This window comes from Salmo salar, chromosome 16 (assembly GCF_965601325.2).
Source record: "Salmo salar chromosome 16, fSalSal1, whole genome shotgun sequence".
NCBI lineage: Eukaryota > Metazoa > Chordata > Actinopteri > Salmoniformes > Salmonidae > Salmo > Salmo salar.
Genome location: NC_138306.1, coordinates 85,255,885 through 85,270,049, shown reverse-complemented (window position 1 = coordinate 85,270,049; position 14,165 = coordinate 85,255,885). Strand labels below are relative to the sequence as shown.

Below are 14,165 nucleotides of genomic sequence, written 5' to 3'. Positions count from 1 at the left end.
ACTACCTCAGTGATACATAGCATTACAGCATTATAACATATTGATGACTACCTCAGTGATACATAGCATTACAGCATTATAACATATTGATGACTACCTCAGTGATACATAGCATTACAACATATTGATGACTACCTCAGTGATACATAGCATTACAACATATTGATGACTACCTCAGTGATACACAGCATTATAACATTGATGACTACCTCCGTGATACACAGCATTATAACATATTGATGACTACCTCAGTGATACATAGCATTACAGCATTATAACATATTGATGACTACCTCCGTGATACATAGCATTACAACATTATAACATATTGATGACTACCTCAGTGATACATAGCATTACAGCATTATAACATATTGATGACTACCTCAGTGATACATAGCATTACAGCATTATAACATATTGATGACTACCTCAGTGATACATAGCATTACAACATATTGATGACTACCTCAGTGATACATAGCATTACAACATATTGATGACTACCTCAGTGATACACAGCATTATAACATATTGATGACTACCTCAGTGATACACAGCATTATAACATATTGATGACTACCTCAGTGATACATAGCATTACAACATATTGATGACTACCTCAGTGATACACAGCATTATAACATATTGATGACTACCTCAGTGATACATAGCATTACAGCATTATAACATATTGATGACTACCTCAGTGATACACAGCATTATAACATATTGATGACTACCTCAGTGATACACAGCATTATAACATTGATGACTACCTCCGTGATACACAGCATTATAACATATTGATGACTACCTCAGTGATACATAGCATTACAGCATTATAACATATTGATGACTACCTCCGTGATACATAGCATTACAGCATTATAACATATTGATGACTACCTCAGTGATACATAGCATTACAGCATTATAACATATTGATGACTACCTCAGTGATACACAGCATTATAAAATATTGATGACTACCTCAGTGATACACAGCATTACAGCATTATAACATATTGATGACTACCTCAGTGATACACAGCATTACAGCATTATAACATATTGATGACTACCTCAGTGATACACAGCATTATAACATATTGATGACTACCTCAGTGATACATAGCATTACAACATATTGATGACTACCTCAGTGATACACAGCATTATAACATATTGATGACTACCTCAGTGATACATAGCATTACAGCATTATAACATATTGATGACTACCTCAGTGATACATAGCATTATAACATATTGATGACTACCTCAGTGATACATAGCATTACAGCATTATAACATATTGATGACTACCTCAGTGATACATAATGTTATAATGCTGTAATGCTGACTACCTCAGTGATACATAGCATTATAACATATTGATGACTACCTCAGTGATACATAGCATTACAGCATTATAACATATTGATGACTACCTCAGTGATACATAGCATTACAGCATTATAACATATTGATGACTACCTCAGTGATACACAGCATTACAGCATTATAACATATTGATGACTACCTCAGTGATACATAGCATTACAACATATTGATGACTACCTCAGTGATACACAGCATTATAACATATTGATGACTACCTCAGTGATACATAGCATTACAGCATTATAACATATTGATGACTACCTCAGTGATACATAGCATTATAACATATTGATGACTACCTCAGTGATACATAGCATTACAGCATTATAACATATTGATGACTACCTCAGTGATACATAGCATTATAACATATTGATGACTACCTCAGTGATACACAGCATTACAGCATTATAACATATTGATGACTACCTCAGTGATACATAGCATTATAACATATTGATGACTACCTCAGTGATACATAGCATTATAACATATTGATGACTACCTCAGTGATACACAGCATTATAACATATTGATGACTACCTCAGTGATACATAGCATTATAACATATTGATGACTACCTCAGTGATACATAGCATTACAGCATTATAACATATTGATGACTACCTCAGTGATACATAGCATTACAGCATTATAACATATTGATGACTACCTCAGTGATACATAGCATTACAGCATTATAACATATTGATGACTACCTCAGTGATACATAGCATTACAGCATTATAACATATTGATGACTACCTCAGTGATACATAGCATTACAGCATTATAACATATTGATGACTACCTCAGTGATACACAGCATTACAGCATTATAACATATTGATGACTACCTCAGTGATACACAGCATTACAGAATTACAACATATTGATGACTACCTCAGTGATACACAGCATTACAACATATTGATGACTACCTCAGTGATACACAGCATTACAGCATTATAACATATTGATGACTACCTCAGTGATACACAGCATTACAGAATTACAACATATTGATGACTACCTCAGTGATACATAGCATTACAACATATTGATGACTACCTCAGTGATACACAGCATTACAGCATTATAACATATTGATGACTACCTCAGTGATACACAGCATTACAGAATTATAACATATTGATGACTACCTCAGTGATACATAGCATTACAGCATTATAACATATTGATGACTACCTCAGTGATACATAGCATTACAGCATTATAACATATTGATGACTACCTCAGTGATACACAGCATTACAGCATTATAACATATTGATGACTACCTCAGTGATACACAGCATTACAACATATTGATGACTACCTCAGTGATACACAGCATTATAACATATTGATGACTACCTCAGTGATACATAATGTTATAATGCTGTAATGCTGACTACCTCAGTGATACATAGCATTATAACATATTGATGACTACCTCAGTGATACACAGCATTATAACATATTGATGACTACCTCAGTGATACATAGCATTACAGCATTATAACATATTGATGACTACCTCAGTGATACATAGCATTATAACATATTGATGACTACCTCAGTGATACATAGCATTACAGCATTATAACATATTGATGACTACCTCAGTGATACATAGCATTATAACATATTGATGACTACCTCAGTGATACACAGCATTACAGCATTATAACATATTGATGACTACCTCAGTGATACATAGCATTATAACATATTGATGACTACCTCAGTGATACATAGCATTATAACATATTGATGACTACCTCAGTGATACACAGCATTATAACATATTGATGACTACCTCAGTGATACATAGCATTATAACATATTGATGACTACCTCAGTGATACATAGCATTACAGCATTATAACATATTGATGACTACCTCAGTGATACATAGCATTACAGCATTATAACATATTGATGACTACCTCAGTGATACATAGCATTACAGCATTATAACATATTGATGACTACCTCAGTGATACATAGCATTACAGCATTATAACATATTGATGACTACCTCAGTGATACACAGCATTACAGAATTACAACATATTGATGACTACCTCAGTGATACATAGCATTACAGCATTATAACATATTGATGACTACCTCAGTGATACATAGCATTACAGCATTATAACATATTGATGACTACCTCAGTGATACATAGCATTATAACATATTGATGACTACCTCAGTGATACATAGCATTACAGCATTATAACATATTGATGACTACCTCAGTGATACATAGCATAACAGCATTATAACATATTGATGACTACCTCAGTGATACATAGCATTACAGCATTATAACATATTGATGACTACCTCAGTGATACATAGCATTACAGAATTATAACATATTGATGACTACCTCAGTGATACACAGCATTACAGCATTATAACATATTGATGACTACCTCAGTGATACATAGCATTACAGCATTATAACATATTGATGACTACCTCAGTGATACATAGCATTACAGCATTATAACATATTGATGACTACCTCAGTGATACATAGCATTACAGCATTATAACATATTGATGACTACCTCAGTGATACACAGCATTACAGCATTATAACATATTGATGACTACCTCAGTGATACACAGCATTACAGAATTACAACATATTGATGACTACCTCAGTGATACATAGCATTACAGCATTATAACATATTGATGACTACCTCAGTGATACACAGCATTACAGCATTATAACATATTGATGACTACCTCAGTGATACACAGCATTACAACATATTGATGACTACCTCAGTGATACACAGCATTACAACATATTGATGACTACCTCAGTGATACATAATGTTATAATGCTGTAATGCTGACTACCTCAGTGATACATAGCATTATAACATATTGATGACTACCTCAGTAATACATAGCATTACAGCATTATAACATATTGATGACTACCTCAGTGATACATAGCATTACAGCATTATAACATATTGATGACTACCTCAGTGATACACAGCATTACAGCATTATAACATATTGATGACGACCTCAGTGATACATAGCATTACAGCATTATAACATATTGATGACTACCTCAGTGATACACAGCATTACAGCATTATAACATATTGACGACTACCTCAGTGATACATAGCATTACAGCATTATAACATATTGATGACTACCTCAGTGATACACAGCATTACAACATATTGATGACTACCTCAGTGATACACAGCATTATAACATATTGATGACTACCTCAGTGATACACAGCATTATAACATATTGATGACTACCTCAGTGATACACAGCATTACAGCATTATAACATATTGATGACTACCTCAGTGATACATAGCATTACAACATATTGATGACTACCTCAGTGATACACAGCATTATAACATATTGATGACTACCTCAGTGATACACAGCATTACAACATATTGATGACTACCTCAGTGATACACAGCATTATAACATATTGATGACTACCTCAGTGATACACAGCATTATAACATATTGATGACTACCTCAGTGATACATAGCATTACAGCATTATAACATATTGATGACTACCTCAGTGATACATAGCATTACAACATATTGATGACTACCTCAGTGATACACAGCATTATAACATATTGATGACTACCTCAGTGATACATAGCATAACAGCATTATAACATATTGATGACTACCTCAGTGATACATAGCATTACAGCATTATAACATATTGATGACTACCTCAGTGATACATAGCATTACAGCATTATAACATATTGATGACTACCTCAGTGATACATAGCATTATAACATTGATGACTACCTCCGTGATACATAGCATTATAACATATTGATGACTACCTCCGTGATACATAGCATTATAACATATTGATGACTACCTCAGTGATACATAGCATTACAGCATTATAACATATTGATGACTACCTCAGTGATACATAGCATTACAGCATTATAACATATTGATGACTACCTCAGTGATACATAGCATTACAGCATTATAACATATTGATGACTACCTCCGTGATACATAGCATTATAACATATTGATGACTACCTCAGTGATACATAGCATTACAGCATTATAACATATTGATGACTACCTCCGTGATACATAGCATTATAACATATTGATGACTACCTCAGTGATACATAGCATTACAGCATTACAACATATTGATGACTACCTCAGTGATACATAGCATTACAGCATTATAACATATTGATGACTACCTCAGTGATACACAGCATTACAGCATTATAACATATTGATGACTACCTCAGTGATACATAGCATTACAGCATTATAACATATTGATGACTACCTCAGTGATACATAGCATTACAGCATTATAACATATTGATGACTACCTCAGTGATACACAGCATTATAACATATTGATGACTACCTCAGTGATACACAGCATTACAGCATTATAACATATTGATGACTACCTCAGTGATACATAGCATTACAGCATTATAACATATTGATGACTACCTCAGTGATACATAGCATTACAGCATTATAACATATTGATGACTACCTCAGTGATACATAGCATTACAGCATTATAACATATTGATGACTACCTCCGTGATACATAGCATTATAACATATTGATGACTACCTCAGTGATACATAGCATTACAGCATTATAACATATTGATGACTACCTCCGTGATACATAGCATTATAACATATTGATGACTACCTCAGTGATACATAGCATTACAGCATTACAACATATTGATGACTACCTCAGTGATACATAGCATTACAGCATTATAACATATTGATGACTACCTCAGTGATACACAGCATTACAGCATTATAACATATTGATGACTACCTCAGTGATACATAGCATTACAGCATTATAACATATTGATGACTACCTCAGTGATACATAGCATTACAGCATTATAACATATTGATGACTACCTCAGTGATACATAGCATTACAGCATTATAACATATTGATGACTACCTCAGTGATACATAGCATTACAGCATTATAACATATTGATGACTACCTCAGTGATACACAGCATTATAACATATTGATGACTACCTCAGTGATACACAGCATTATAACATATTGATGACTACCTCAGTGATACACAGCATTATAACATATTGATGACTACCTCAGTGATACACAGCATTACAGCATTATAACATATTGATGACTACCTCAGTGATACACAGCATTATAACATATTGATGACTACCTCAGTGATACATAGCATTACAGCATTAGAACATATGGGTGACTATTCAACCTAGACAATATCCCCCAGATATGTAGGAGGGTAGGAGGAAAGGAGGGTAGGAGGAAAGGAGGGAAGGAGAAAAGGGAAGATTAAAGTTGGATTACCATCAGTGTGCTCATGAGGGGCTGACTGGTTCTCTCCTGGTGATTGTTTGCCTTTGAGCTTCTCCTCCTCCTGCTCTCTCTGTTGACCGTCTGTCTGTCTCTCCTCCTCCTGCTCTCTCTGTTGACCGTCTGTCTGTCTCTCCTCCTCCTGCCCTCTCTGTTGACCGTCTGTCTGTCTCTCCTCCTCCTGCCCTCTCTGTTGACCGTCTGTCTGTCTCTCCTCCTCCTGCCCTCTCTGTTGACCGTCTGTCTGTCTCTCCTCCTCCTGCCCTCTCTGTTGACCGTCTGTCTGTCTCTCCTCCTCCTGCCCTCTCTGTTGACCGTCTGTCTGTCTCTCCTCCTCCTGCCCTCTCTGTTGACCGTCTGTCTGTCTCTCCTCCTCCTGCCCTCTCTGTTGACCGTCTGTCTGTCTCTCCTCCTCCTGCCCTCTCTGTTGACCGTCTGTCTGTCTCTCCTCCTCCTGCCCTCTCTGTTGACCGTCTGTCTGTCTCTCCTCCTCCTGCCCTCTCTGTTGACCGTCTGTCTGTCTCTCCTCCTCCTGCCCTCTCTGTTGACCGTCTGTCTGTCTCTCCTCCTCCTGCCCTCTCTGTTGACCGTCTGTCTGTCTCTCCTCCTCCTGCCCTCTCTGTTGACCGTCTGTCTGTCTCTCCTCCTCCTGCCCTTTCTGTTGACCGTCTGTTTGTGGTTCAGTTGTCCCGGGAGAGGCAGGACCAGGACAGGGGGGGTCCTCCTGCTCGCTGTCCAACTCAGAGTGGAGGATCCAGGGGTGTTCTCTAGGGGTGGACTGATCAGGCCTGGAGCCTGGGGACACAGCAGGTGAACCTGTAGACTGTGTATCTGGAGCTGAGAGGTGGAAAAGAGAAAACACAACAAGGTTTTTTATAGATTTACATGTAGCCTAACAGTTCATATCAGTGTAGAAAACATGTACAACTACACAGATTCGTTTTGTACAGTTGTGTTCAGTGAAATGTACATAGGCCAAGATTTCAGTAAGTAGTTCAAAGAACTGTTAGGGGAGCAGAGAAGCAATGCGTCACACAGTCACTAAAATAATGCGTGAATTCAAATGTGAGCAGCTGCTTGTTGAGAGAAACAGATTCTTGTCATTCTGCTCAGACAGTGTGGAATATTTGTGACTTGGTAACACATGGTGAAAACGAATAAAATGCTACTGATATGTTGAAAATGAGCAGGATACGGACCATCAATATGTAACTGATTCTCAACTAAAATTTCATCTGTGGGCAATTATGGCCCCTCCTTTGATAAATTGTGACATCCTGAACGTGTTTTGTTTTGTCGTGGAAGAACAGGAACTAACAGACTAATTCATGATGTTTCCATTGTAAGGTTTGTTTCTGAAAGGCCATCCTCTTATAGATTTTCTAAAATGTCACCTGAATTTCCCAGCGCCCGACGCCGAGCCCTACAACTAACGAGCTGAGGGGACAAGAGACTGCAGCTCAATTCTCCTCAGACTAGACCGCTGCCTGCTAAACAAGACATTCTCCTCAGACTAGACCGCTGCCTGCTAAACAAGACAGTCTCCTCAGACTAGACCGCTGCCTGCTAAACAAGACAGTCTCCTCAGACTAGACCGCTGCCTGCCAAACAAGACAGTCTCCTCAGACTAGACCGCTGCCTGCCAAACAAGACATTCTCCTTAGACTAGACCGCTGCCTGCCAAACAAGACATTCTCCTCAGACTAGACCGCTGCCTGCCAAACAAGACAGTCTCCTCAGACTAGACCGCTGCCTGCCAAACAAGACATTCTCCTCAGACTAGACCGCTGCCTGCCAAACAAGACATTCTCCTCAGACTAGACCGCTGCCTGCCAAACAAGACATTCTCCTGACGATTCTAAAAAAGTGATCTTTGTCAGAAGTCCGTGAATGCAATATGCATTTATTTACTAATGCTGTGATATAGTAGTGCTTATTTTCTCTGCATTTCCTGTTTGGTTACAGTGATTACAGTGTCATGTTTAGAGAGATGTGAAGTCTTAATACCATCAGAGTTGTTGTTCTGCCTCGGTTGTCATTACAGATCTGACGGCGTGGTAAATTCCCCTTCTAACATGATGCCTGTGGTGCCAGCAGTACCATAACAGAGAACTGGGTTTGTTTGCTGATTAGATATCAAACACTACACACCTCAGTCAAGCATGAAATGGAGCAGATTTTGTTAATGGATTGTGTGTGTGTGTGTGTGTGTGTGTGGAGACAAAAAAAACACAATTGTAATGGTGTGTTTGATCAGTCCTTGATGATCGAGCTAGTCTAGCATAGAAGTACAATGTATGTTCTAGTGATCCTATTTCTATGATTGAGAACCCTCCTCTAGTGTTGACAGACAGTCAGGTGCCTGTATAACATCCCCTACACCAGCGCTATTCAGATCCCACCTGGAGGTCCTGAGTACTGCTGCCTTGCTGTTCTACCTGATAACTATACTGAACACAAATGTTAATGCAACATGCAACAATTTCAACGATTTTACTGAGTTAAAGTTCATATAAGGAAATCAGTCAATTTAAATAAATTCATTAGGCCCTAATCTATGGATTTCACATGACTGGGCAGAGGCGCAGCCATGGGTGGGTCTGGGAGGGTATAGGCCCACCCACTGAGGAGCCAGGCTCAGCCAATCAGAATCAGTTTTCCCCCACAAAAGGGGTATATTACAGAAAGAAAAAAACTGCTGTTTCATCAGCTGTCCAGGGGGCTGGTCTCAGACGATCCCGCAGGTGAAGAAGACAGATGTAGAGGTCCTGGGCTGGTGTGGTTACACCTGGTCTGGTCTGAGGCAGCTTGGACGTATTACCAAATTCTCTAAAACTTAGTTGGAGCCAGCTTCTGGTTGAGAAATGAACATTCAACTCTTTGGCAACAGCTCTGGTGGACATTCCTGCAGTCAGCACGCCAAATGCACACTCCCTCAAAACATCTGTGGCATTGTGTTGTGTGACAAAACTGCATATTTAAGAGTGACCTTTTACTGATGGTCATTCTTGATATGCCACAGCAGCAAGCCAGCCTTACAGAGCAGCAAGCCAGCCTTACAGAGCAGCAAGCCAGCCTTACAGAGCAGCAAGCCAGCCTTACAGAGCAGCAAGCCAGCCTTACAGAGCAGCAAGCCAGCCTTACAGAGCAGCATCGCCAGCCTTACAGAGCAGCATCCCAGCCTTACAGAGCAGCAAGCCAGCCTTACAGAGCAGCAAGCCAGCCTTACAGAGCAGCAAGCCAGCCTTACAGAGCAGCAAGCCAGGCTTACAGAGCAGCATCCCAGGCTTACAGAGCAGCATCCCAGCCTTACAGAGCAGCATCCCAGCCTTACAGAGCAGCAAGCCAGCCTTACAGAGCAGCACCCCAGCCTTACAGAGCAGCAAGCCAGCCTTACAGAGCAGCAAGCCAGCCTTACAGAGCAGCAAGCCAGGCTTACAGAGCAGCAAGCCAGGCTTACAGAGCAGCAAGCCAGGCTTACAGAGCAGCATCCCAGCCTTACAGAGCAGCAAGCCAGGCTTACAGAGCAGCAAGCCAGGCTTACAGAGCAGCATCCCAGCCTTACAGAGCAGCAAGCCAGCCTTACAGAGCAGCAAGCCAGCCTTACAGAGCAGCAAGCCAGCCTTACAGAGCAGCAAGCCAGCCTTACAGAGCAGCATCCCAGCCTTACAGAGCAGCATCCCAGCCTTACAGAGCAGCAAGCCAGCCTTACAGAGCAGCATCCCAGCCTTAAAGAGCAGCAAGCCAGCCTTACAGAGCAGCAAGCCAGGCAGGTAGCAGGGTTATTATTACTGAGAGACAGACAGGAGGGATGCTGCTGCGTGAATTCCCTGTGCCGCTCGGTCGTGATGGATAGAAGAACAGGTAATCCTTTAAAGACTGAGGAGTGATCTCAACCCTCCCTCACCCCCCTCTTTACGCCCTCCACTTCCCCCGGTACTGCCAACTGAACCAGGAGGTGTCAGTGTTTGAGGTGAGACAGTTACCTTCCTTCTCCCAGTCTTATTAGATAGTCAGCCAGAGTGCCTTGGGGAACTTTAACTTCAGCCCAGCTAATTCATCAACTTTACTTTGTAAACTTTGAGACACGCGGCACAAGGAGAGCAGGCCTTTTCTCACTTGACAGTGAGGTGAACAGTGTGTTGCGTCCTCTTCTCCTCGTTGTCATCTAGCAGAGACACGTTGTCACGCTGGTCTATTTCTGACTTGGTGTATGTTACGCCTGCCAACGTGTGTGTGTGTGTGTACACTCACCAGTGCTGGGCCTGTGGAGTGGGGACTCACACATCTCACAGTAAAGGAGCAGGATGCTGTTGGAGTAAGTACAGGCCCCACAGCTCCACTCATCTCCCTTCCCCTGATCTGGTGGTCCTGGTCTGGGGCTCAGCCTTGGTTTCGGGGTCCCTTTCTCAGAGAGCCGACGGGGGGTAAACAGAGAGGCCAGGGGGCTGCTGCTGGTGTCTCTGCCCCCATGGAGGGACCTCCTCTTCCCCCCAAGACGAGACCTGGGGCTGTGGGTAGCGCTGGGGGTGGAGGTGGGCAGACGCAGCCTCTTCACCTGGGGCGAGAAGTCTTGGTCCTGGAGGTCAGGGGGATCTTGGGAGTTGTAGTTTTTCTCCTTGTCGTTCTCTGGGTTCTCCACGTCTATAGAACCCTCCTTCTCTGAGGGGGTAACGGGGGATAGGCAAACCTCACCCTCTGTTCTCTTCCTCTTCTTCTCTTTAGCCGCGTCCGGAGAGAAGAAGAACGAACGGATGTCGTGCTGTTTGTCCTTCTCAAACTGCAGAGAGGAGGGATAGAGTCACGGTAAGACTGTTGAAAAGCACATCATTCATCTGATCTGTTGTAAAGCCTGTTGTTCATCTGATCTGTTGTAAAGCCTGCCATTCATCTGATCTGTTGTAAAGCCTGTCATTCATCTGATCTGTTGTAAAGCCTGCCATTCATCTGATCTGTTGTAAAGCCTGTCATTCATCTGATCTGTTGTAAAGCAGGCCACTCATCTGATCTGTTGTAAAGCAGGTCATTCATCTGATCTGTTGTAAAGCCTGTCATTCATCTGATCTGTTGTAAAGCCTGTCATTCATCTGATCTGTTGTAAAGCCGGTCATTCATCTGATCTGTTGTAAAGCCTGTCATTCATCTGATCTGTTGTAAAGCAGGTCATTCATCTGATCTGTTGTAAAGCCTGTCATTCATCTGATCTGTTGTAAAGCCTGTCATTCATCTGATCTGTTGTAAAGCCTGTCATTCATCTGATCTGTTGTAAAGCAGGTCATTCATCTGATCTGTTGTAAAGCAGGTCATTCATCTGATCTGTTGTAAAGCAGGTCATTCATCTGATCTGTTGTAAAGCAGGTCATTCATCTGGTCTGTTGTAAAGCCTGTCATTCATCTGATCTGTTGTAAAGCAGGTCATTCATCTGATCTGTTGTAAAGCCTGTCATTCATCTGATCTGTTGTAAAGCAGGTCATTCATCTGATCTGTTGTAAAGCCTGTCATTCATCTGATCTGTTGTAAAGCAGGTCATTCATCTGATCTGTTGTAAAGCAGGTCATTCATCTGATCTGTTGTAAAGCAGGTCATTCATCTGATCTGTTGTAAAGCAGGTCATTCATCTGATCTGTTGTAAAGCAGGTCATTCATCTGATCTGTTGTAAAGCAGGTCATTCATCTGATCTGTTGTAAAGCAGGTCATTCATCTGATCTGTTGTAAAGCCTGTCATTCATCTGATCTGTTGTAAAGCAGGCCATTCATCTGATCTGTTGTAAAGCAGGTCATTCATCTGATCTGTTGTAAAGCAGTGCCTCACATGGTTAAAGAACCCAGCCCACTAGACCAGTGCCTCACATGGTTAAAGAACCCAGATCACTAGACCAGTGCCTCACATGGTTAAAGAACCCAGATCACTAGACCAGTGACTCACATGGTTAAAGAACCCAGATCACTAGACCAGTGCCTCACATGGTTAAAGAACCCAGATCACTAGACCAGTGCCTCACATGGTTAAAGAACCCAGATAACTAGACCAGTGCCTCACATGGTTAAAGAACCCAGATCACTAGACCAGTGACTCACATGGTTAAAGAACACAGGATCTTTGTCATTGTCAACCACTCCTCCTGCTGCCAGGGTCGTCTCGCTTGGTGTCCACGCCTCGGCGAAATTCAGGAAGTCCCATTTGTCCTTATCCCCCAACTCTGCCTTTAAGTACCCCTTCTTACCGTTCAGAGTAGTGCCAGTTACCGTTTCCTGTCAACAACACAGACACACAGTCTCCTATCAGAACAACACGTACAGGGAAACTCCACTCAAAAATAAAATGTTTTGGACTTTCAAGAAGCATTTTCCTTTTAAGCACTTAATGGCAGAAAATTGACAAAATCAGGGAAGCGCAATCAGGACTTGTCCAATAAGAAACACTTGTTTTGCTACAACGTACACTAATGAATGTGACCATAAACTGCTCTGTTCTTTGCAGCATAATTATCAACAAGGTCAATAAACAACAGAAACACACCAAGGTCAACAACCTCACTCTGATACTTCTGTAATGGTCTTTAAACAGTTTTTTTTCTAAAGAAGGAAGGCAGTCATTTTATTGATTCAAATCCAGTTCATTGGAAACGGTGGTCCTGCAGTGGATATTAGTACCCCATAGAATTACAGATATATTGAGTGTACCCGCCATTCAACCCACTGTGTTCCAGTCAAAATGACAAGGTGGTCTCGGGGGCTTTGTGCTGTCCCTTTAAGTAAATCTACAGTACCAGTCAAAAGTTTGGACACACCTACTTATTTCATAGTTTTTCTGTATTTTTTACTATTTTCTACATTGTAGAATAATAGTGAAGACATCAAAACTATGAAATAACACATATGGTATTATGTAGTAACCAAAAAAGTGTTAAACAAATCAAAATATATTTTAGATTTGAGATTCTTCAAAGTAGCCACCCTTTGCCTTGATGACAGCTTTGCACACTCTGGGCATTCTCTCAACCAGCTTCATGAGGTCGACACCTGGAATGCATTTCAATTAACAGGTGTGCCTTGTTAAAAGTGAATTTGTGGAATTTCTTTCCTTAATGCGTTTGAGCCAGTCAGTTGTGTTGTGACAAGGTAGGGGTGGTATACAGAAGATAGCCCTGTTTGGTTAAAGACCAAGTCCATATTATGGCAAGAACAGCTCAAATAAGCAAAGAGAAACGACAGTGCATCATTACTTTAAGACATGAAGGTCAGTCAATCCGGGAACATTTCAAGAACATTGAATATTTCTTCAAGTACAGTCGCAAAAACCATCGCTTTGATGAAACTGGCTC

The 14,165-nt window shown here is 40.7% G+C and overlaps 1 protein-coding gene across 1 annotated transcript in view; it reads right to left on the bottom strand.

Annotated features, from left to right (window-relative positions):
- LOC106575916 (DNA annealing helicase and endonuclease ZRANB3) overlaps window positions 1–14,165 on the bottom strand; it is a 103,306-nt gene that overhangs the window by 54,903 nt on the left and 34,238 nt on the right. Inside the window, exons 12-14 of the mRNA XM_082963092.1 lie at window positions 12,919–13,092; window positions 11,093–11,618; window positions 6,833–7,675 (exon numbers count right to left, since the gene is read on the bottom strand). Coding sequence (XP_082819218.1) covers window positions 6,833–7,675; window positions 11,093–11,618; window positions 12,919–13,092 — 1,543 coding nt within the window. The remainder of the gene's footprint in view (window positions 1–6,832; window positions 7,676–11,092; window positions 11,619–12,918; window positions 13,093–14,165) is intronic.